This window comes from Siphateles boraxobius, unplaced genomic scaffold (assembly GCF_051911475.1).
Source record: "Siphateles boraxobius isolate OS27281-9 unplaced genomic scaffold, OSU_SipBor_1 5, whole genome shotgun sequence".
Taxonomy (NCBI): domain Eukaryota; kingdom Metazoa; phylum Chordata; class Actinopteri; order Cypriniformes; family Leuciscidae; genus Siphateles; species Siphateles boraxobius.
Window position 1 is genome coordinate 22112840 of NW_027509141.1, and position 21463 is coordinate 22134302.

Below are 21463 nucleotides of genomic sequence, written 5' to 3' on the forward strand. Positions count from 1 at the left end.
CGTGCGCGAGCCTGCCCCTCACAGACTCATGATCTCACGATCACTTCTCTTATTCAACTCTTCTAGTCAATTCACCTTTATTTATATAGCGCTTTTTACAATACAGATAGTTTCAAATCAGCTTTACAGGGATAAACAGAACGACAAGGTTCAATGATGAAAACATAATTCTATTTTGATGTAAAGTACACACACACACACGATTTTCTGTTCTGACATGATTTTATCTGTTTCGTTTTTTCCATTAAAAAACATCTGTTTTAACAGGGGTGTGTACACTTTTTATATCTACTGTATCATACATACATACATACATGCAATTGCTTTCAGTTTATATTCATTACATAGCATATCATCTGTATCCTTAAAATAATTGTAATAAAAAATCTAATTAAGTTTGAACAATGTAAGTTTCACCAATTGTGTTAAACATTTTATTAGTACAAAATCTGCAACGTACCGAAAGTGAAGCTCTTAAAAAATACAAAACATTTAACAAATCTGTGTACAAACTACCAAAAAGGTAAGTTGATAAAATTCCATGACAAAACAAACTTAAAAACGGAACCACACAATAGTTCCCCCCAGCACAAGGAATTCCCCATAATGTGACATCAGAACCCACCCAACACATATTTTACTTTCACTTCAAGTAGTAACACGAGTCTGTGGACTGATAGTTTTTGTAGGATGATAATCTTTGCACGCTTCACATTTTTCAGAAGCCCAGCTGAATACTCTCAAACAAACAAAACTTTCTTTAGAGCTCCATGCTCTGTGATTAAGCTGCTGTGATTAATAGACTAATTAAATTATTACAGTTATCTTTCAAAACCAGGATCGATTACACAGGGCAGATTAAACACCTCTCTCTTTATTCCATGGCTGTGCAATAATGACACTATCATTGTCAGCTGAACGCACAGTGCCATGCAGTATTTAAGTCTCAAGATTACTCAGGAAAACTGATGTAGCTAGAAGTTACAACTGCTCTATATTTCTTTCTTCTTGGCAGTGTAAATCCATACTACTAGGCTGTCTGAAGGTAAAATGCAGTAGTTACATTAACACTGACTTGACAAAATGTGTAGTTACCTCTTTGAACCTCAGAACACATCATGCAATTTCAGCTGCCTGCCCTGGTAACAGCCATTAATCTGTTGTTTAGGGTTAGAGAGATTTAAATAAGTACAGTTTTGTGGTGCCTGTTTGTATTGTCCTTTTATCACAGAGATCTGGGGTTGGTGACATTGTGTTGCATTCTGTATTCTTTGAGGTCTTCATGATCTGTTGGGTTGAGGTATTTTTGTGTCCACTGGAAGTGTAGAAGTAACTACAGAAAGACTTAAAAAAGATGTCTTGTTAAATTTAAAAGGATTTGTCTAGTGTACACAATAACAGTAGCACTTGCAGCTAAACACCATACCTTTCTATCACATTGTTGTTATTCTGCAGCTCCCGTGCAACAGCCTCCATCTCATCCTTTAATCTGTTCATTCTGGAAACAATTTCATTATTTATATTTTTGTTGGAATTGATAAATGCTGTCTCATCTTCATTACAATGACATACTTGAGAATCATGTGCTCATCTTTTTTCAGTCCATCCACCCCCTCAGCTCCTATTGGCTGGTGGAGAGCTCTAAACACAGCTCTGTCAATAACCTGCAAAGGTGGAGAAGAGGAAGGGAAGGTGGTCAGATTACTTCCAATCCAAGCTTTCTGACGATCAGGGTATAGAAGTCAAACTTAGAATAGATCAATCCAATTGGTTTAGGAACCAGAATCGTTGGAAGTTGATTAGAAGTGTTGCCAGAACTAATTGAACTGAAACTGATTTCACCCAGAAAGTTAGCAAAAAATCTCCATAAAAATCCATACGCTGTGTCCAAAATCGCATACTAGTAGGTAGTACATTTGGTTTGAAACTTTCTTTGCAACCGTTAAAAATATTATGTTCTATATAGTATGAATGAAATTTGGACATACTACATCTGCCATGTTGTCATTGTCACGTGACAAACGAAATCAGTTTTCAATTTAATTTTCAATTTTCAAAGAGAATCTCGGCAGAAGTAGATCATCCAGTTACTTTTCTACCTACTATGTATTCGGACACACTTCTTGGCTCATATACTGTTTTTCGCCAACTATATAGTAAGGAGGTAGGCATATTCAGATGCTGCAATATTCACTTTGCACAAGGCAGTATTTAGTTGTACTTCAACTAAGGTGTAAGAAAATGAGGAGAACTGCTGTGAAAAAATAAAATTCTGCCCTCACATTCTTTTCCAGATGGGATTAAGCCAACAAATTTGTGGTGTAATTTTTTTTTATGAGAAAAACACAGCCATGTTCATTTTGGACAGGATTAAAATTAGGGCTGAACGATTATGGAAAATAATCTAATTGCGATTTTTTTAAGCAATATTGCGTTTGCTATTTAATATGCGATTACTTTAAGTTCTTTACCTTCTGTATTAGTCGACAAAGACAAGCAATAAATCATTGTATAGTAGGGGTGGGAATCTTTAGGCAGCTCATGATCCGATCTAATTTTTTTCTTATTAATTAATCTTAATAATACTTAAAATATGTATTTAATTACATGTGTAAATATACATACATTATATATATATATATATATATATATATATATATATATATATATATATTAATTAAACCAATTACATGTTAAGAATAATTCGCTTAAACCCCGAACTTTATGAAAGCTTATTTTTCGGAAGGTTCGAGCGGTGTCGTGTGTGTGTGTGTGTGTTTGTGTGTGTGAGAGAGCGAGAGAGAGAGAGAAATTAGAAGCAAGCAGAATACGGTTGTTTCTAAAGCACGCGCAGCGTCATCACGCATCTGTGTTTAAAAACTAAGCTCAGACTCGATTCTGAAATTCTCTGAATCAATCCAGGATTGTTGGAGGGAGAATAAATAACACAATATCACATACATAAAAAATAAACTGTTCTTTCCTGTATGCCAGACCTATGCGTAGCGTGCCAAGTTGATGCATGATTTGCAGACTGCTTTTCTCTCGCGTGTCACATGACCAGTGTAATCGCAGCTTTTGCGGTAACAAAATCGCATTTCATCATATCGCGATATTATCGCAAATGCAATTAATCGTTCAGCCCTAATTAAAATCACAAAGTGAGAATGTGAAACACAAAATTTACCTAACCTCCTTAGGGACAACTCGTCATGCCTGAAGAGGGCTAAAGACAGACTATGTGTGTATTTTGTGGGAATCGGAGGGCTGACCTTGTTCTGCTGGGCCTCACACACATGCAGATCCAACATTCTCTGCCGCAGGACACCACCAAAATGTTCTAGGCTTGTCTGAATCTCATAAAGAACTCTGTAGAAATAAGAATCACATGGTCATTGAAATATGTATGACATTGACAAGCCATAAAAACAGTGTCAGTAATGAATAGTGTATGAAATGTGTTGCTAACATAGAGGTTAGTTATATGTTGGGAAGACCAAGAATCTCTGGAGACTGGAAACAAGATTTACTGAGATTATAATACTGTTGATCCGTTATTGTACACATGAACGAGTCTTTACTGGCACGAAAAGTCACTTCAGATGAAAAATCCATGCCAACTAATTAAATTTACAAATGCAAAGAATTATACATGCTGCTATCAGTCATCATAAGTGATTAAATGGTGTGCTCTTACTCATCTGATCACTGTCTTACCTGTTCCAGCTCCCAGCAGCCACTAGAATATCCTGGTACTTCTGCAAACAGTCATCCTTGAATAAAGTCTTGACTTTTTTTATGTATGAAGACAGATTGAGCCTAGGTAGAACATAGCAGTTTCTCAGTTTAATTACTGTGAGAACAGACACTCATTCAAGATGCTCCAGGTGTTTAATACTTACTTCTCAAACTTGTGAATCTGTTCATCATTATAGCTGAGCTCTGGGACAGAAAGTGAATGAATTAGCAGCAGTCAGAGAAAATGTTCAAAAACCTCAACCCAACACCGTAGTTCTTTTTTGTGTGATTGCTCAAGAAAAGCTCAATTTTAGCCGACTGGCTTCTCTGCAGAGTCATATCTAACATTATCAATGCAGCCAGGCAGAAAGGAGAGCTCTATTCTTCTGTCTCCATGCTTGCCTGTCTGGAATGGTCCTCGCTGTCAGATAAGACAGCACAACAGTGTCTCCTCTCCCTGCAGCGGGTACAAGCAACACTGAAACTAATCTAACTAATCTTAGCAACTGGCTACACTCATGAAACTCCACGTCCAGCTTCCAGGACTGTGAGTGACAGAAACGGGTCACTGCCTAATATACAGTACATTCACAGAATTCTGTGAATTTTTGCTTAACTTCCTGAAACCACAGACTGGTTGAGAATAACATTTATCATGGGTTTATAGCCTTTATCTAATATGCAGAAATTCAGACCTTTTTGACAACAGGTGTCATGAATTTGTTTTGTGTTATGTTATATTGTTATATGACTGGAAAAACATGCTTCCACTTACTTCCTTTCACTCGGTCTCTGTAATACTGCTGATGAACTGCAACAATCTTCCCCGACAAAACCTCCATCTTCTGGATGCTACATTAAAAGTAAAGGTAAATTATTTTCATTATCACTGTTTTAAAAATGAAAATAATCACTGTATTAATAATTCATTTTATTACTTTTATAATTATATGTCATAACCTTCCATAATAATATGCTAAATTAATAGAGCTTGATCAACCATTTCCAGTAATGTTTTTTAAATCTTATATAATTTATAAATCTTAAATAATGCTTGTGAGTGTGTTTGTTATGCACAGTACGTAATATGTTTACTAATTTACAGAATAAGTTGATTTTTAAATCAACATTTGGATAAATTTTGTTCTTAAATACTATGGTACTGGATAAAAAAGTTAGCTAATTAATAGCTCAAATTAATTATTTATATTAATTTAATAATATAGTAATTATTCAATTACTATATTATTACCCCCCCCCCCCCCCCCCCCCTCCTCCCATTGACCTCTTCTCCTGGGCCAGTGTCTCAAAGTGATTAGACAGCATCACATGCAGGTGCTGTAGTTGATTCTGGAAGTCTCTGATTCCAGGTCTGTACATTTGCTGCAAATCCTCTTCGATCTACACACAATGATAAACCTCAAGGATGCAAATTATGGCTGATTCTAATTCATTTATTCAATATAAATTTCACAGAGAACAACTCTTACCAGTGGGAGCTTCTTCTTATTGTCTATAAATTCGGGAAACTCATGTGCAAACTTCTGAGTGCTGGTTGGGAAGAACGAAGAGATGTCCATCACTAAATAACAACCTTACAACACAATATCTTGAAACTAATGCTTACTGTAGTTTAATAAGCATTATTTAAACACATATTCACTATGCAAATTCTTACAACTGATTGAGATTCTCCTCTGTGCTGATAGAAGAAAACAGCTTCATATTCACCATGGCAATATTGTGCGCCACTTTATTGCATTCAAAGCCTGTGTTTTCACTGAAAAGTCAAGAATATTGTTATTGGACACACTAAAAGGTCAAGGTAATCCCGTAATTGGAGGTGGTGTTTTCTTGTGGTAATATTTATCAGGATAGTGACGTAGCACTGATGATATTAGCACTCACATGTAGCTATAGAACCCCTGCAGAATCAGTTCTCTGCATTTCTGGAATGAGCGAGCTATATGCAGGTACTGATGAATGACCCCAACAATGCTCTTTAGGAGGAACAAAAACAACAGGACACCGTGTGAGGTTTAGGGATAATAGTGTTATAATGTCCACCAAAAATAAGCGCCAAAGATAAAAATGAAAGAGGCTTGCTTACCTTGGAGAAAGCGTAATCTGCTATGACGTCAAACTTTGTGGGCATGGCGGGGGCTTCAGCTACAGAACAGATGAAAATAGAAGGGATGGTGGAAGAATAAAGAAGGAAAACAGACCATGCAACCTCTCCTTATTTGTAAAAATACATTAAATTGAAAAATATAAACTTAAGACTCACGCTAACATCTTAAAGTGTTCATAAAATGTCACATAAAAGAAAGAAAATTAAATCTAATTTATTGTGTCCTTACGTTCTCTGTATGGATGTCCTGATAATTTATCTGGTCGTCGGCTGATCAGAATGATAGGGCGGTCTGGACTGGTGGGAGGAAGGTTTACTACTTTCATGCTCGGCTCCAATATGAGAGGATGACCATGAAACAGGTACTGTTGGGCCGCAGGTTCAATTCCAGTTTGGGCCTGAACATCCTCAAAAAAGATTGAGACCCTTGAGGAGAACAACAATAAAATGTATATTTCGGAGGCACTGTGAAAAGTCATTCAGAAAAAAAAATGGCACACTCATTCATACCTCCATTATAGGAAATCATTTTAAAATGTTTTTTAAATGATGAACTACAACCAAATGGCATCTATATTTACAATATATTGAGAATCTGAATTTTCATATACAGTAACTTAAAAAGGAAAAAAAATTGTCAACATTGTAACGTAAAAGTAGTTTAGTTGCAGGAATCTCTTCTCTCAGAGCACACATACGTGTTGTGAAAGTGGATGTAGATGCTGTGTGTTGTGGCCTGCTGGAGAGAGAAGATGTGGATGGTGATGCGGTTCAGGATATCAGTGGTAGCATCAAAGAACTGGACAAAGCCCCAACACTTCTCCTGATTGGCCTCCAGTATGCTGGCCAACACTGGGATCAGTTGAGTCTTCAAACCCCTACGAAAAGATACAGAGCCATTGGTAAACTGCTCCCAAACTCTAAAGGCCCACTAGAAATAGTTAAACCCCGGGTCAACAGAATCCTAGGTATTCTTGCTTGTCATTTCACACTGCTCATAATTTACCCAACGTTAACAATTAATCATGGGAATTCATATACTGACGTTTCACACTGTACATTCCTAAACCCTGGGATAACTTTGTTATTTGCGGTGTCAGTGTCTGGAAAAATGTAGCACACAACCGGTTTACATAAAGGCTCCGGCATTGTGCAACTTTATAGTATATACTGTATTGCCAACCACTATCAAATATTTCCTGAATGGACTTTTTGGATTATAAAGATAAAAATTAAACGGTCTCTTCTTCACTTCAATTGACGAATTTTCACTCACCATTCCTTCCCCTCCAAAGGTTTCTGTGACCATCCAAAGCATGTGAATATCATGTGATTGGGTGTCGGTTGCTAAGCATCTAGCTGTAACATTATAACACAGCATCAAAAGCGGTGCTAACCCTGCTCCTAAGCAAGGTTTCATAAACCCAGGTAAAAAGCGGTGCTAACGCAGCTTCTTAATTAGAAGTGTGAAACATTTCTCTGCCTGGGGTTAAAAGCGATGTTTAGAACAACTATAACCCGGGTTTAAACGCAGTGTGAAAAGTCCTTAAGAAACTTCAGTGTTCTTTCAAGCATGTTAATCATGATGAATAAAAAAATGCAAAAAGCAAACACTTAAATGAGCCTACAGGCTGGAATACACTACACAACTTTTAAAAATCTGAACATATTTTCATACATTTACCGACTTAGTAAATGGTTACAGAGAAAAACTTTGCATCATACACTAAACGACTTGGGATTCCACAATAACAGACTTTTATAAGTTGTTCCGAACACAACAAACTCAAGCAGAAACATGCACCTTGCTGCTATGACATGCTTGACATTTGAAAACTGTAAAATCAGTCAACTCCGATGTAAAGACATGACCAGAGCAAAGGCAGGAGACACTGCTTGCAGTCAATGAAATCTTTATTGACTTCCAAAAAATTATATCAAACCAAAAATAACAAACAAAAACACTGAAGGTGACCCTCCTCACGGAGGTCCGTCACCAGAACTGCCTTAACAGACAAAAATACCTTCCTTTATACTGAAAGGGTCAACCATTTGACTATAATAGGAAATTTAAATAATATGTTTACATACATAATACATAACTACACTGAAATGAAAATAATATTCAAAATACATTAACATCAATAATACAAGGAAAGTAATACAAATAATAAACAAATACATTTCTACATACTATGAACATAAACACAATAAAAAATGAAACAATAACCCCCTGCTCCCATTGAGAAATGGACTATGCCTACACTACCCAGAATTCTTTGGGATGACATAAAATGAGGAACAGGAAGGCCGCACATCCTCTTAAACACCCACCCCCAGAAACCATGCTGCAGACATTTAAGGTTAGTTTTGCAAATGAGGATAAAACTAATGATTTATGTAAATTCCAAATAAAGAAAATAAAGAAATAAATCTATTGGTGTCTTTTATCAGTCTAATATGCACCTCAGACTAGAAAAAGCTACCAAACAATGAGAAACAAACATTTATAAAAAGAATATAAACCAAACAAACACAGGGCATACACCGCAACCAGGGGTAACTTAGGAGATCGTCACATCCGACTACCCAAAAACCGCAGACTGGCTCTGACTTTCCGCAACTAGCATAGAGTCATCCAGACTGTAAATTGCATCAAATATCTAGGTGTGTAGTGTATTCCACACAGTAGATGTGACTTTTTTCATTTGAGGTGAAGGAAAACAAATCTGTGTAATGGGTTTGAAATATTGTGGACCTTGGTGTTGATAAATAATTTAAAATAATTCCAGTGGAAAATTAGGACCCTAATCCAGAACAACATATTGAAAGAATGGTATTTTCCCCTCACAAACTCATTTTCATATGCATACAATAAATAATACAGCATTGCTGACCGAGGTCCATATACAATTTCTTTCCCACTACTTTCTGTCTTCAATGTTTAACACACTTGCGCATAGAGTAACTCACTCTGACAGTTGGCAACATTGTGGCAGTTGGTAGCTCCATTCAATGGGTCCGTCTTCCACCTTCTGCACACCTGCTATGGCTCCCACTGGCTTCTCTGTCGTGATCTTGTACCTGGGAAGAGCACCAAAAGCCACAGAAAATAGCACAAAAATAATTTATGCTTTATGCTTATTTTTAAAAGAAGAAAAAGCTATTAGTAGCTCTATTCATAATGTAATAGTCTATAATTTACAGTTATGATTAATATAAAATTTATTATAAGAAATAATAAAATAAATCCATTTCTTACATGATCTTCTTGTTTTTGCGTGGGCCTCCATATGGTATGAAGGGAAGACTGCCAGCGGCAGCATGGTAGAAGGTGACGCCAATGCTCCACAGATCGACAGACACACCATAAGTTTTCTGTTGAGGTTTCCTCAATACTGCACGTTCATACATATCCGGATGCTGAAACACACAAGTTCACAAGAGTTATCATATCAGAGACTAACTTTATACACAGACAGATCACAGGAACCACAACAAACACCTGATGATATTTCAGATATGATGTGCTGCATTTTCTGTGAATGGCTAAAAGAAGTACAGGAAGAGGAAGCTTTTGAGTTTATTGAACAATTGTAAGAAATTCAACAGCGTTTCCTCCTTACCAAATATTCCTCTGTGCCATATATGGACATAAACGTCTCATCGTCCTCCAAATCACGGGCAGCACCAAAGTCCGTCAGCTTGTATACTGAGCGGCCATCCTCACCCACTTGCCTCATGATATTTCCAGGTTTGATGTCCCTATGCACTACTCCATTCTCCCGCAGGTGGTTCATTCCTTGGACTGTACAAGTGAAAATGGGAGAAAAGCACAATTTATCCACAGTAATGCCTAATAGCAAGAGCAGAAATGTCTCGGTTACGTATTTAACGCTGGTTCCCTAAAGAAGGAGGGAACCGAGACATAGTCGGACGTACCGTACTGATTGGGATCACTTTGAGAGACCAATCTACTTTGAGTGAAAAAAAACGAGCCACAGCACATTGGCATGTGATAATTGCATCAGCTGCTCTGCCTCGCAGCGCGAGCATATAATGAGCAGAAGGTACGTCGTATATTTGTTTTTCCGCTGAGGAGCTGAGCGGAGCCCGGAGTCAGCAGTGGTCCATCAATAATGGTGACGGGACTACATCTTCATTCCCTCCTTCAGGAAACGAGGGTTACATACGTAACGGAGACGTTCCCTTTCAGTTCGGTCACGTTCGATGTAGTCAGATGAACTGTACTGAATGGGATCCCAATTAACGCCACCTAGTGCTATTACCTTCCAGTGCCTAGCGAAAGCCTCCTAATCTCCCTGCATTTATTAAGGTGGAGATGGGACAGGGCTTAGGCCAGGTAAGTCCACTGCTGTTCCACATGACCCACTCAGACAGACTTGGATAACAGTGGGAAAGCATGCCCTTTCGGTGGAAAGGGAGACGCTGCAGAAGCCACATCCTACCCGTAGGGAGGTATCATGTGGAGGTTAGACATATCGATTGGGTGTTTCCGGGCAGTACAACAAATGGAATGTCACTGAGGTGGCTCCGGTCTATAGCAGGGGGGAGACAACACCGGTCAGAGACTACAGAGCGGGCTATGCCAAGGGAAAGACATGGGCTCGCTGCAGGGAGCCGTACCGTGGAAGAATACACATATGGGAGCGGCGTAGGGATCACAACATATGGGACCCAGCCTAGCACAGGTTCCACCAATGCATGGAAGTGTTAGGTCAGGCATCAGATGCTCCTCCACGACCATTGCCGAGGGGTGTGGAGGAACTCAACAGGGTTCAGCTAATGAGGAACTCAAGAATGGCACACGTATCCATTCCATAGGTGGGGAAAGGCGCAGGGGGTGCGTCTTGGGATTGATACGCCAAGACAATGGCATTCACTATCCAGTGGGCCAACCTCTGCTTGGAGACAGCTTTTCCCTTCTGCTGGCCTCCGTAACAGACGAAGAGCTGGCCTGAGGTCCTAAGGCTTTGCGTTCTTCCCACGTAGAGGCGCAGAGCGCGGACTGGACAGAGAAAAGCCAGGGCTGGGTCTGCCTCCTCCGGGGGCAGCACTTGCAGGTTCGCCACCTGGTCCCGAAAGGGAGTGGTAGAAACCTTGGGCCCTTATCCAGGCCAGGACGTGAGAGTTGGCCGGCCTGGATTCCAGGCACGATTCGTCGACCGAAAATGTGTGCAGGTCCCCTTCCCTTTTGATAGAGGGCAAAGCAAGCAGGAGAACTGTTTTTATAGACAGGACTTTTAACTCTGCTGCCTGCAATGGCTCAAAGGGAGGTCTCTGCAGTGCCGTCAGCACCAGAGATAAGTCCCAAGAGGGTATAGAGGGGGGGCGAGGCAGATTCAGTCTCCTTGTGCCCCTCAGGAACCCGACGATTAGGTCGTGCTTCCCCACGGATCTCCCATCAACTGCATCGTGATGTGCGGCAATAGAGGCAACCTCCACTTTGAGGGTGGAGGGAGACAGCCTTGCTCCAACTCATCTTGCAGGAAGGAAAGCACAGTGCCGATCAAACATATTTGGGGAACTTCTATGTAAGAAGAACACCACTCAACAAACAGGTTCCACTTCAGGGCATAAGCATGCCTAGTAGAGGGTGCTCCCGCAGAAGTGATGGTGTCAGCTTGTGGTACATCACCAAGAATCGTCCTCTCCAGGGACCAGACATGGATTTTCCAGAGGGCTGGACTCAGGTGCCATACGGTGCCCAATCTCTGAGAGAGGAGGTCCTCTCTGAGAGGAATGGGCCAGCGAGGGGCTCTCAAGAGGAGCATCAGTTCGGGGAACCAGGTCTGGTTTGGCATATAAGGGGCAACTAGCAAGACCTGCTCCTCTTCCTCCCTGACTTTGCACAGCGTCTGTGTGAGAAGGCTCACTGGGGGAAACGCATACTTGCGGATGCCCCGGGGCCAGCTGTATGCCAGTGCATCTGTGCCAAGGGTCCCCTCGGTCAGGAGGTAAAACAACTGGAAATGGGACGAGCCTGGAGAGGCAAACAGATCTATCTGTGCGGCCCCAAAGTTGTCCCAAATCAGCTGGAGTGAGAGCTCATCGGTGGCACGATTGAGCAGGCCGGGGATATAAGTGGCACGAAGCGGCCTCAGATGCTTCTGACTCCATAGGAGGAGATGGCGGGTGAGTTGCGACATGCGAGGGGAGAATAGACCTCCTTGATGGTTGATGTACGCAACGGTCATGCACATGCTTGCTGAGTGGTGCAGTTTTGAGGCGTCTCAAAGCAAGGTGTACTGCTAGCAACTCGAGGCCTTCCAGATCCCCGCTACTGCATGCCTGTTGTACGTGGTCCCCCAGCCACAGCATACCTGGACACTTGTTCTAGGGGCATTCCGGCCCGGAGAAACAAAGGGTCTGACCACGGGCTGAGGGATTGGCGGCAGGCCGGGGTTATTGTTCCACGGAGCTCATATGTTCCAAGCGGTCTCATATGGCGGCAGTGGCTCAGTGGTTCATGTAGGTTGTCTACAAACCGGAAGGTTGGTGGTTCCATCCCCGGTTCCCCCTGACCAAGTGTCGAGGTGTCCATGAGCAAGACACCTAACCCCAGCTGCTCCCGACGAGCTGGATGACGCCTTGCATGGCATGAATGAATGGGTGAATGTGAGGAAATATGTAAAGTGCTTTGGTGGCCATGGATCTGTTGAAAGCGCTATATAAATGCAGTCCATTTACCATATGAAGCAAACCCAACGTTGTTACTGTCGCTGTTGATGCCATATGCTCCAGGAGCCTCTAAAAAAGTTTCAGTGGGACCACTGTTCTGCTCTTGATGGTATTCAAGCAGTTCAGCACTGACCGGACACGTTCCTCTGTGAGGCGTGCCATCTGGTGGACCGAGTCCAGCTCTATACCGAGAAAAGAGATCCTCTGAAGGGGGCAAGTTTGTTCTTTTCCCAGTTGACCCGAAGACCCAAATGCCTGATATGCTCGAGCAGCACATCCCTGTGCTCTCATAACCGCTCCCAAGACTGAGCTAGTATCAGCCAGTCGTCGAGATAGTTTAGGACACGAACACCACGCTCTCTCATGGAAGCAATGGCCGCCTCCGCAACCTTCTTTAAAACGCGGGGCGACAGGGCCAGCCCAAAGGGTAGGACTTTATACTGATATGCTCGACCCTCGAACGCAAAGCGCAGGAATGGCCTGTGTGAGGATGGAGACATGAAATTATGGTTCATTCAGGTCGATTGCTGCAAACCAATCTCGGGGACGGATGCACTCAAAAATGCTTTTTCTGGATTAGCATCTTGAACGGAAGCTTGTAAAGTACCCAATTCAAGACTTGCAGGTCCAAAATTGGCCGTAACCCACCGCCTTTCTTGGGTACAATGAAGAAAGGGCTGTAAAAACCAGACTTTATATCGGTTGGAGGGACCGATCGCATCGGTCTATCGCATCCTTCGCCAGTATCTCCGATCTCCACGCGCATGACAGGGGCACGTTCGCTCAACACCGAAGTGTACCGAACACCGCTTAACCTGGACGGACGCCGGCTAAACTGAATTGTATAGCCGAGTCTGATGGTGCGGAGGAGCCAGCTGGACCGGTTGGGAAGCACTTTCCAGGCTTCCACGAACCGGGCCAGGGGGACCAGAAGCACCACAGACGTACCCGGGGTGGGGCAGCAAGGTGGATGACAGAGACCCGACTCGGAAGGCCCGGGGGCGGGCCGAAGAGGGGTCCAAGTGTGCGGTGCAACACTTACCTGTCTCCACAGGCCGACAGGGGGTGCGTGAGAAGGCGGAATCTGGTCCTCTAACCACATCAGGCTGCCAGCTGGCGATACAAGAGGGGGCTGAAGGTGGCAAGGCTTTGCAGGGTCGCACACCACCAGTCTGGCCCTCTCGTGACCCAGAGATAGAGAAGCTGCTCTTTCTGAGAATTTGGGTACCGCTGGCTGAGACGCCAGTGATGGAACAGAATTGATTCAACGGCAAGCGTTAACGCTCAAGCCCTTATGAGAAAGGCAAGATGAACAACGTGCAAACGTGGTCATGCTCTCATGAGAGAACATGAACCACCTATGAACAGTCTCAGCATGTTTGCAATGTGATAGAGGAGTGAGGGGCCCACAGGGATTAGTTAATGGGTGGGGAAGCCCTCACTGTAATCCTCAGGTCACGTCTATTCGGTGAAGTAGCCCTTTTCTGGTGCACCAGAAGAGGAACTAGATTGGGGTATAGAGGGGACTCCACCTCGTTTGAGGCACTTGAGTTTCGACCACGCATCTAGAGCGCCGAACGGCGCGCGCTGGGTTGCCATGACAACCCGAGCAGTCAGCCAGCAGCTCGACGGCACACTAAGCGGCTCTAGCCTTTACGAGAGAGGTGAGACAAACAACATGCCGACGTGGTCATGCTCTCATGAGAGAACATGAACCACCCACGAACAGTCTCATAGATCACGGCCAGCGCTGTATTTCACTGCTTAATCCAACATCAGCTTTGTAGAGATGTAATATCGAAGAAGCAGACTCGTTTTCTTTTTTTTTAAAGTTAAAACACTCTCAGATAAGATTGCAGAGCAGGAACAGTACAACCGCTCAGCTCCTAAGCGAAAAGCAAAGATGCAACAAACTTGCTACTCATTATATGCTTGCGCTGCGAGGCAGAGCAGCTAATGCAATTATCGCATGTGCATTGGCTTGTTCTATTACACTCGAAGTAGATTTGTCTCTCAAAGCAATCCCAATCAATCCCAATCAGTATGGTATGGAAAGGGAACTACTGATCTTACTATTTACATATCTAACACTTAATTTACTCTGTCGGTTCTTACCCACACACTGCAATACGATGAGGAACTCGGACTCAGGAAGTCCAAACGCATTCTCAGGCTCCTCCAGCAGGTTCAGCAGACTGCCACCTGAACATAACTCCATCACCAGAACCTTCTGCTTCGGGTTCATATGCATCTGACATGCACAGGAATAAAAACAGTAGTGCTTTAAAAATTACATTTTTTGATCCATTTCAGGTGAAGAGTCATGAGAGTTTTATAGAATGTTTGCAAATAATGGTCTCATTTCATATAATTTTAAGATCAAATTATACTGCCTTTTTATAATTGAAACTATACACATTATTTTTAAGTGGCTTTTTAAGTGGTTGCATTCATACCTTTTGACACAGACCACAGACTGCAACAATAAAACATAATATGCAGCATGAAAATGTTATTATTCCTATTACAATTAATTTTATATTTTGTTTTTGCCATTTATGCCACTATACATGAATATCAGATGATGTCACCAACGTCTCCTCACTGACGTCACTCAATTCTAAAACTTGTCTTCCGCCATCTTGAGTACCTGATTCGGCAAGATCGATAAGTTAGTCGCAAAGGAAGTAGAGCTTATTCTCTGGCCGAGCCCGAACTTGCGTGCCGATATTTCCCGTCACTATCCTCGGGCCGGGCCCTTGATCTAGACATGTGCACTCCCAATGCAAAAGAGTGCGGCGCGGGCCTAGATTTGATGGCGAGTGCGAGCGGCAATGCACTCTCTGTGTGTGTGCGCGTTGCAGGGAGAATAAGGCCCCGTTCACATATCGCGTCTTTTGCGCGCTCAAGTTCATTATTTCAAATGGAGGCGCGCGGTTTGCGCGCTCATAATGGAAGCGACGCGCTCGTTTTTTCCAGGCGCGTCCGCGCCGCATCGAGATAAAAACATCTCAACTTTTCAGAATGCCGCAAGCGCACCGTAGGTCACGTGACACGAACCAACCAATCAGCTTCCTCGCCATTTTTGTTACCTCAGCAGAACTAAATGGAGGAACGGCTCATCAATGCGGTCCAGGGATTTCCTGAAATTTATGACTTGTCAAGCCCTCATTATTTTGACTCAAATATATGCAATACAGGCATAATGCATGGAGACACATAGCCTTGGAGCTTGGAATAACTGATTCGATTCGCGGGACTCCCGCAAACTAGAAATATCTATGAATAAAACATATAAAAACTATTACGTTTTTGAAGAAAAGCAAAAAGAACTAAAACAAAATAGAAACGATTTACAGGCCAGAGTTTCCTTTTAAAACACGTTTGCAGCGTTGAGCAATGTAGCCAAAAAAAGACATACGTGTTGATTTCTTCAACGCAAAGGCCAATCAGAAGCATTTAAGATAGACTCCCCTCACTGCTCAAAACCTCTATGCTCAAAACTGACTTTTTGTTCAAAGCTCTGTATGCTGACAAATCCTCTAATTGTAACAAACAAAGTGTATATATTATGAAAGATTCATTGTGCAGTCAGCTTAATTGATATTAACAGAGATGTGAGATCGCGATTAACTGATGTCAGCTTTTTAGGAATTATTAAGGGAGCGTACTTTGCGCTTTCAGTCAAAATTATTCAATCATATCATGCCCAACCATGCACGCAGCTGCTTGCTTTTATGTTATAACAGTGGTTTGTGTGTGCAAACTCTCTGTGCAGTGTTCATGTTGTCTGTGGTGAGTGGATGTAAATGATAATGAGCTTACGCTAGCCTAGGGCTGTACGATATCACGATTTATGATCGTGGATTAAAATATATCCACAATCTGCTTTTGAAGAAATGTCGTAGTATCGTGCATTCTATCAGTTGCAGTTCTGGCGCCTCCGTCTCAGCATAGGCTACAACGCGACGTATATTCACATCAAATGTTAACGCAAAGGAACGGGACAATGCAGTTCACATAAATTCATTATTTGCATGTGCTAACAAGTCATTCACGTGTTGATGCGCGGTTCTAACGAGCGCTTTTCTGTCTAACAACAGCGACAGGTTACTGAACCAAGTTATTTTTCTAGTCTTATTGCGCGAATACTGTCAAATACACACAGGGTTTACATAAACAAAGTTGGTTATGTATAAAGTGAAACAAACAGAGAAAATCTGCTTCCTAGCTAATGCCGGTGTTCTGACGATTTGTGCTGCCTTGTCGAAAAATGCTACCGTAGCGCGAATCGATAGCAGAGTCTGTCGATTTGTGCTGCCTTCGCAAAAAAACGCTACCCGAGCGCGAATCGATCACAGAGAATGTTGATTCATTCTCTATTGTTTCCATAATTGTGTAAATCTCACAATATTATGACATCGTAATTTCATTTAAATCAGGGTAGGTGTATGTGGAGCATATTTTGATGTTTTAAATGAACTAGCAATTATCACTTTTGATATAACAAGTAAAAATGACATTATTATATGAAATACAATTATAATAAAATTCGAAGTTAAGAGTACAGTATACTGTACTGTTTTTATTTTTAAAACGGTGTGAAAAGTAAAAATTATCATCAAATATTCATCTTTGACCTGTCAAAGTTTCCTACAAGTCTCCACAGCAAGGATGCATAGATTTATAGGCGTGGTAAGCAGAAGAAAAATGAGTCTGCACATGCGCATAACCAGTAAGTAGCACATCTCGATGGGTAGCATGAATCGTCAGAACACCGGCAGTATTGTAGACAGCATAGATATCATATAGAGACTAGATGCCCTATTGGCCGCTGAGCACCGAGAAATGCGGCCACCATCTTGAACCGGTCATACTCCTAGTTTCGTTGCGTGGCAGCAGATAAGATGCCAGAGCATTGTGGAGCATTTTCCTGTTCTAATCGCCGGAACATCGAAAATAGGGCTTTTCACAAGTAAGTCTTAACATTACTGTACTATTGGTTGTATTTTGTGAATAGAATATTACCAGATAATCGAGAAGGAGCAAGGATATTTGCTATTACTGTACTGAAATCGTTGTGAAATGCTGTTTAACTTACTGCATCAGCCGGGGTTCACCCGGCATGGAGAGGTGGGGTAACGTTAACTGTTAAAGTAATAATTACAAGAGCTTCTAGGTTATTAGATAAGAATTCAACTGCCCTGTTGTATAGGTTATTTGTGTTTGCGCACATGATATCAGGAAGCAATGTAATACACGCATGACAGCGATGCGCAAATTGAGTTACCCCTCCAACTTCTAGTGTTATTGATATCTTATCACACGCGATTTGGCTATTGATATTACAGAAGTGCTGTGGTAAAATTACATTATTAACTTACTCCATCTACCCTTGTAAAGTTAATCCGAATAGGGCTTTAGTCTCGACATTTTCCCCTCCCACATCCACATACAATAAAAAAGGTATAGGCTTAATGTTGTCCGAATTTAATTTTTAAAAATTTCTGATGCAAACACGTTGAAAATCTTCTTCTCAATTTTTATTACAGGTGGCTGTGTTCGGTGGATTCGGTGGCTGCGTTCTGTGTGTGAAAGTGTGTGTGTGTGTGTGTGTGTGTGTGTGTGTGTGAGAGAGAGAAAGATACTTTAGAGAGAGAGAGAGAGAGAGAGAGAGTGTGTGTGTGTGTGTGTCTGTTCGTGTTTGTTTGTGTGTCTGTTCGTGTGTATGTGCGTGTCACAAATCATAAATTGTTTCTTCAACTTATTAAAATATCTTACTTTAATGCAACTATCTGTTTCTGCTTCTTTATTATATTTATAGTGTGAGATTTATAAAATACATTATATCCTTCATCACACATAATGTGTCTGGTCACTTTATATCAGAATATTATATTACTGTTAAGCCTACTATGGATATTAAAATACGCCAAACCATGTGTCCTGTATCATAGCTACATGAATGACCTTTGCAGCAAAAAAAAACGCGTGAAAATCAGTTCAGTATTCAGTGAAATATGATTAATTTAATGCGCTGACAGCTCATTTCACCTGCCATTCAGATTACACTGAGCGGAGCGGGTGACCGGTTTAAGATGGCGGCTCCAATTCTCGTCCGTGCCAATAGGCAGTAGCGGTCGATAGGGCGTCTACCTATATGATGTCTATGGTAGACAGTACCCGGCAGGTACTCAAGATGGCGACAGTCAATTGGAAAAAGAGCGGATGACGTAACAGGTCATGTGACTGATATTCATGTATAGTTAAAAAATACAGTAAAAACAGTAATATTATGATTTATTTCTGTGATGGCAAACTGAATTTCCAGCAGTCACAACTCATCGTGCTCAAAAACATTTATTATTATTATTATCAATGTTAAAAACAGTTGTGCTGCTTAATATTTTGTTATTATGTTTTTGTGGAAACCTTAATACCTTTTTCATCATTATTTAATAAACAGAAGGTTAAGCATTTATTTGAATTGGTATTTTATTTGTAGCAACGTTAAAGTCTTTACTGCCAAATTGAATGCATCCTTGCTGAATAAAAGAATTTTAATTCTTTTAAAAAAAAAGAAAAATAAGAAGATGTTTATACATCTATATAAACCCTTTACAATACCAATGGTTGCAAAAAATATTATCATGCTTGTTTATTCTTATGTCTGACATTTCACTGTATTAAATACCATTGGTGTGTGCTGTTCTAATAGAATCAATACAAACTTGCACACAGTTGTCCATAATTACCCCAGACAAAATGCATCATAGGAAACGGATACATCAAAGCATTGTATCATAGCTGGAAAATCTTGAACAGCGTCAAAAACCACATCAGATACGTACCTCCTCCACAGCAAAGAGTTTAACAATGTTGATGTGATTGAGCCTCTGCAGCACCTCAAACTCCCTCATCTGCACCTCATACGGCCTGTTGTAGCTCGCCAAGTTAAAGACCTTCACGGCCACCAGCTGACCTGATTTCTACAGGAATATATGTCATTTAGTGTGAAATGTCAAGTCTATGCGCTGTTTTTGTAATGGATTTGGGAGTGTTGATGGTAAAGTACTTTGTTTCGTGCTTTGAAGACGCTGGCTGTTGCCCCCTGACCAAGAACATCTTCCAGAGACCAAAGGTAGTTTGCTGTACTTGCCGTCATTGTGTTGACACAAGCGGATGACATGATCGGATCTGTGTATGACAAGAAAAAAAATCCTCTAAAGCAGTAAATATTTAATGCTAAGTTTTATATTTAATATTTAATGCTCTAAATTTAACTGCTCTCACAATTTAACCACTCTCATGATTGCACTTCATTTAATACTGTCATGATCTTACCTTTCTCCCAAAGGTACTGCAATTTTATTCATGGGATTAATAAAGTATCCTCAGTGGCACCAAATAGTATTTGAACATTTAACAAAGAAATGTGTATGTGTGTGTGTGTGTGTGTATGTGTGTATATATACACACACACACATATACATTCATACACACAACACACACACATGTGTCCTTATGTGTGTGTGTGTGTGTGTGTGTCCATATATGTCCATATGCAGAAGTTCATACCTAATATAAGGTAAATACCAGTTAATATGTAAATCATGTTGCCAATTAAAATATATTGTACACCCACTCTCTCTCTCTCTCTCTCTCTCTCTCTCTCACACACACACACACACACACACACACACGTCCATTTGCAGTATACCTGAGCTCAGGTAATATGTAACGTTAATTCATAAGTTAGCTAATGAAACCCTGGTCTGTTAAGTTTTGACACTCCTACAGAACTTAAGATTTGAGTGTTTTATGTGCTGACCGTAAGGTAAACAGAATCAAACTACGTATTTCTCTCATCGAACCACTTTTTAATTATGTGTGATTAAAGAGTGTATTAATCAAAAGTGACTTGCCGATGAATTTTTGACCTCAACACGTCTCAACAGTCGCATCACAACAGAAGTGTCAAATATGGCCCATTTCCTTCCTAAATGACCTGCAAACAAAGAGTAGGAAAAAACAACACAATATTTATGCGAAAATGAGTTAGCTATTATTTATAGAAAGACGATATGTGGATAAACTGCAGACACTCTGAACACACTGACGATTTCCCCTTAACATCATTAAGTTATCGTCATCGCTCTGATTTGACAACACACGAAAATACAAAAACAAACCAACCATTTATGTGTTAACGTTAGATGCCGACGCATTTTCCACTTTAAACCGAGTTTGACAATCCGTTTGAGTTTTTCTACAGACTAATTACTCTAGCAGTCCTCCAGTAGAAGTTATGAGAGCAGCTCGACGGAAACTTGGTCACCATCAACTTTCCTTTCATTTCTGTTAGGAACTTCCTTGTTCGGTGCATCGGGGTTGTAAAGGGTATTGGTGTATTTGTGTCTCCGTAGATAATTTTAGACTAAGGTTAGATAGGAAAAATTAAGTTAAAATGTTTTATTGTGGTTCATATTATTTCGTTTATTTTGCAAACCACTTAAACATTTTAGTTCACAATAATAATAAAAGAAGAAAGTGACAACAAACCAAAATATATATGTCGCCCTCTAGTGGATGACATTTAAATCACAATATGTTGCAGAGGAACGAGCACGGAACTTTTACCTAGATTAGAATATTCTTGGAATTTCTTTTCAAAGCTAGAAAATGTCCACATTTCCTGCTAAGGCTAAATAATTTATCATCATTTTGACACTTTCAAATATTTTTGGAATTTCCTTAATAGGCACTTTCAGATTCTTCATAACATTCTGAGAGTATCTTTGACTTGTGTACAATTTGCAAATAAATATTTTGTAATATTATATATATTATATATATATATATATATAAATCATTAGCAAGAAATGTGGTCAC

The 21463-nt window shown here is 40.7% G+C and overlaps 1 protein-coding gene across 2 annotated transcripts; it reads right to left on the reverse strand.

Moving 5' to 3' along the window:
• Nucleotides 1-203: 203 nt before the first annotated feature.
• Nucleotides 204-20950, reverse strand: ikbke (inhibitor of nuclear factor kappa B kinase subunit epsilon). Of its 2 annotated transcripts, none has more exons than XM_077203310.1 (22): nt 20768-20950; nt 20497-20579; nt 19647-19768; nt 19423-19560; nt 14687-14822; nt 9496-9677; nt 9132-9292; nt 8843-8953; nt 6568-6747; nt 6099-6295; nt 5849-5907; nt 5647-5738; nt 5417-5518; nt 5229-5289; nt 5024-5139; nt 4514-4590; nt 3903-3942; nt 3718-3819; nt 3273-3369; nt 1573-1664; nt 1427-1498; nt 204-1344 (listed from the first exon to the last, which is right to left on the reverse strand). In XM_077203310.1, the coding sequence occupies exons 3-22, from the start codon at nt 19758-19760 to the stop codon at nt 1281-1283; spliced, it is 2193 nt and encodes a 730-aa protein (XP_077059425.1). In that variant the 5' UTR covers nt 19761-19768; nt 20497-20579; nt 20768-20950; the 3' UTR covers nt 204-1280. The 2 variants fall into 2 exon arrangements, with proteins under 2 accessions (XP_077059425.1, XP_077059426.1); XM_077203311.1 differs by having other exon boundaries at nt 1163-1287; nt 20768-20946.
• Between the last annotated feature and the right edge of the window lie 513 nt (nt 20951-21463).

What these genes read in the sequence shown, in the direction of transcription:
- ikbke (XM_077203310.1), bottom strand. Translation starts at nt 19,760, where the DNA reads ATGTCATCCGCTTGTGTCAACACAATGACGGCAAGTACAGCAAACTAC. An exon ending in AGGACATCCATACAGAGAAC is followed by an intron (nt 5,908 to 6,098) that starts GTAAGGACACAA and finishes TCTGTTCTGTAG; the next exon opens with CTGAAGCCCCCGCCATGCCC. An exon ending in GAGGAGAATCTCAATCAGTT is followed by an intron (nt 5,290 to 5,416) that starts GTAAGAATTTGC and finishes CTTCCCAACCAG; the next exon opens with CACTCAGAAGTTTGCACATG.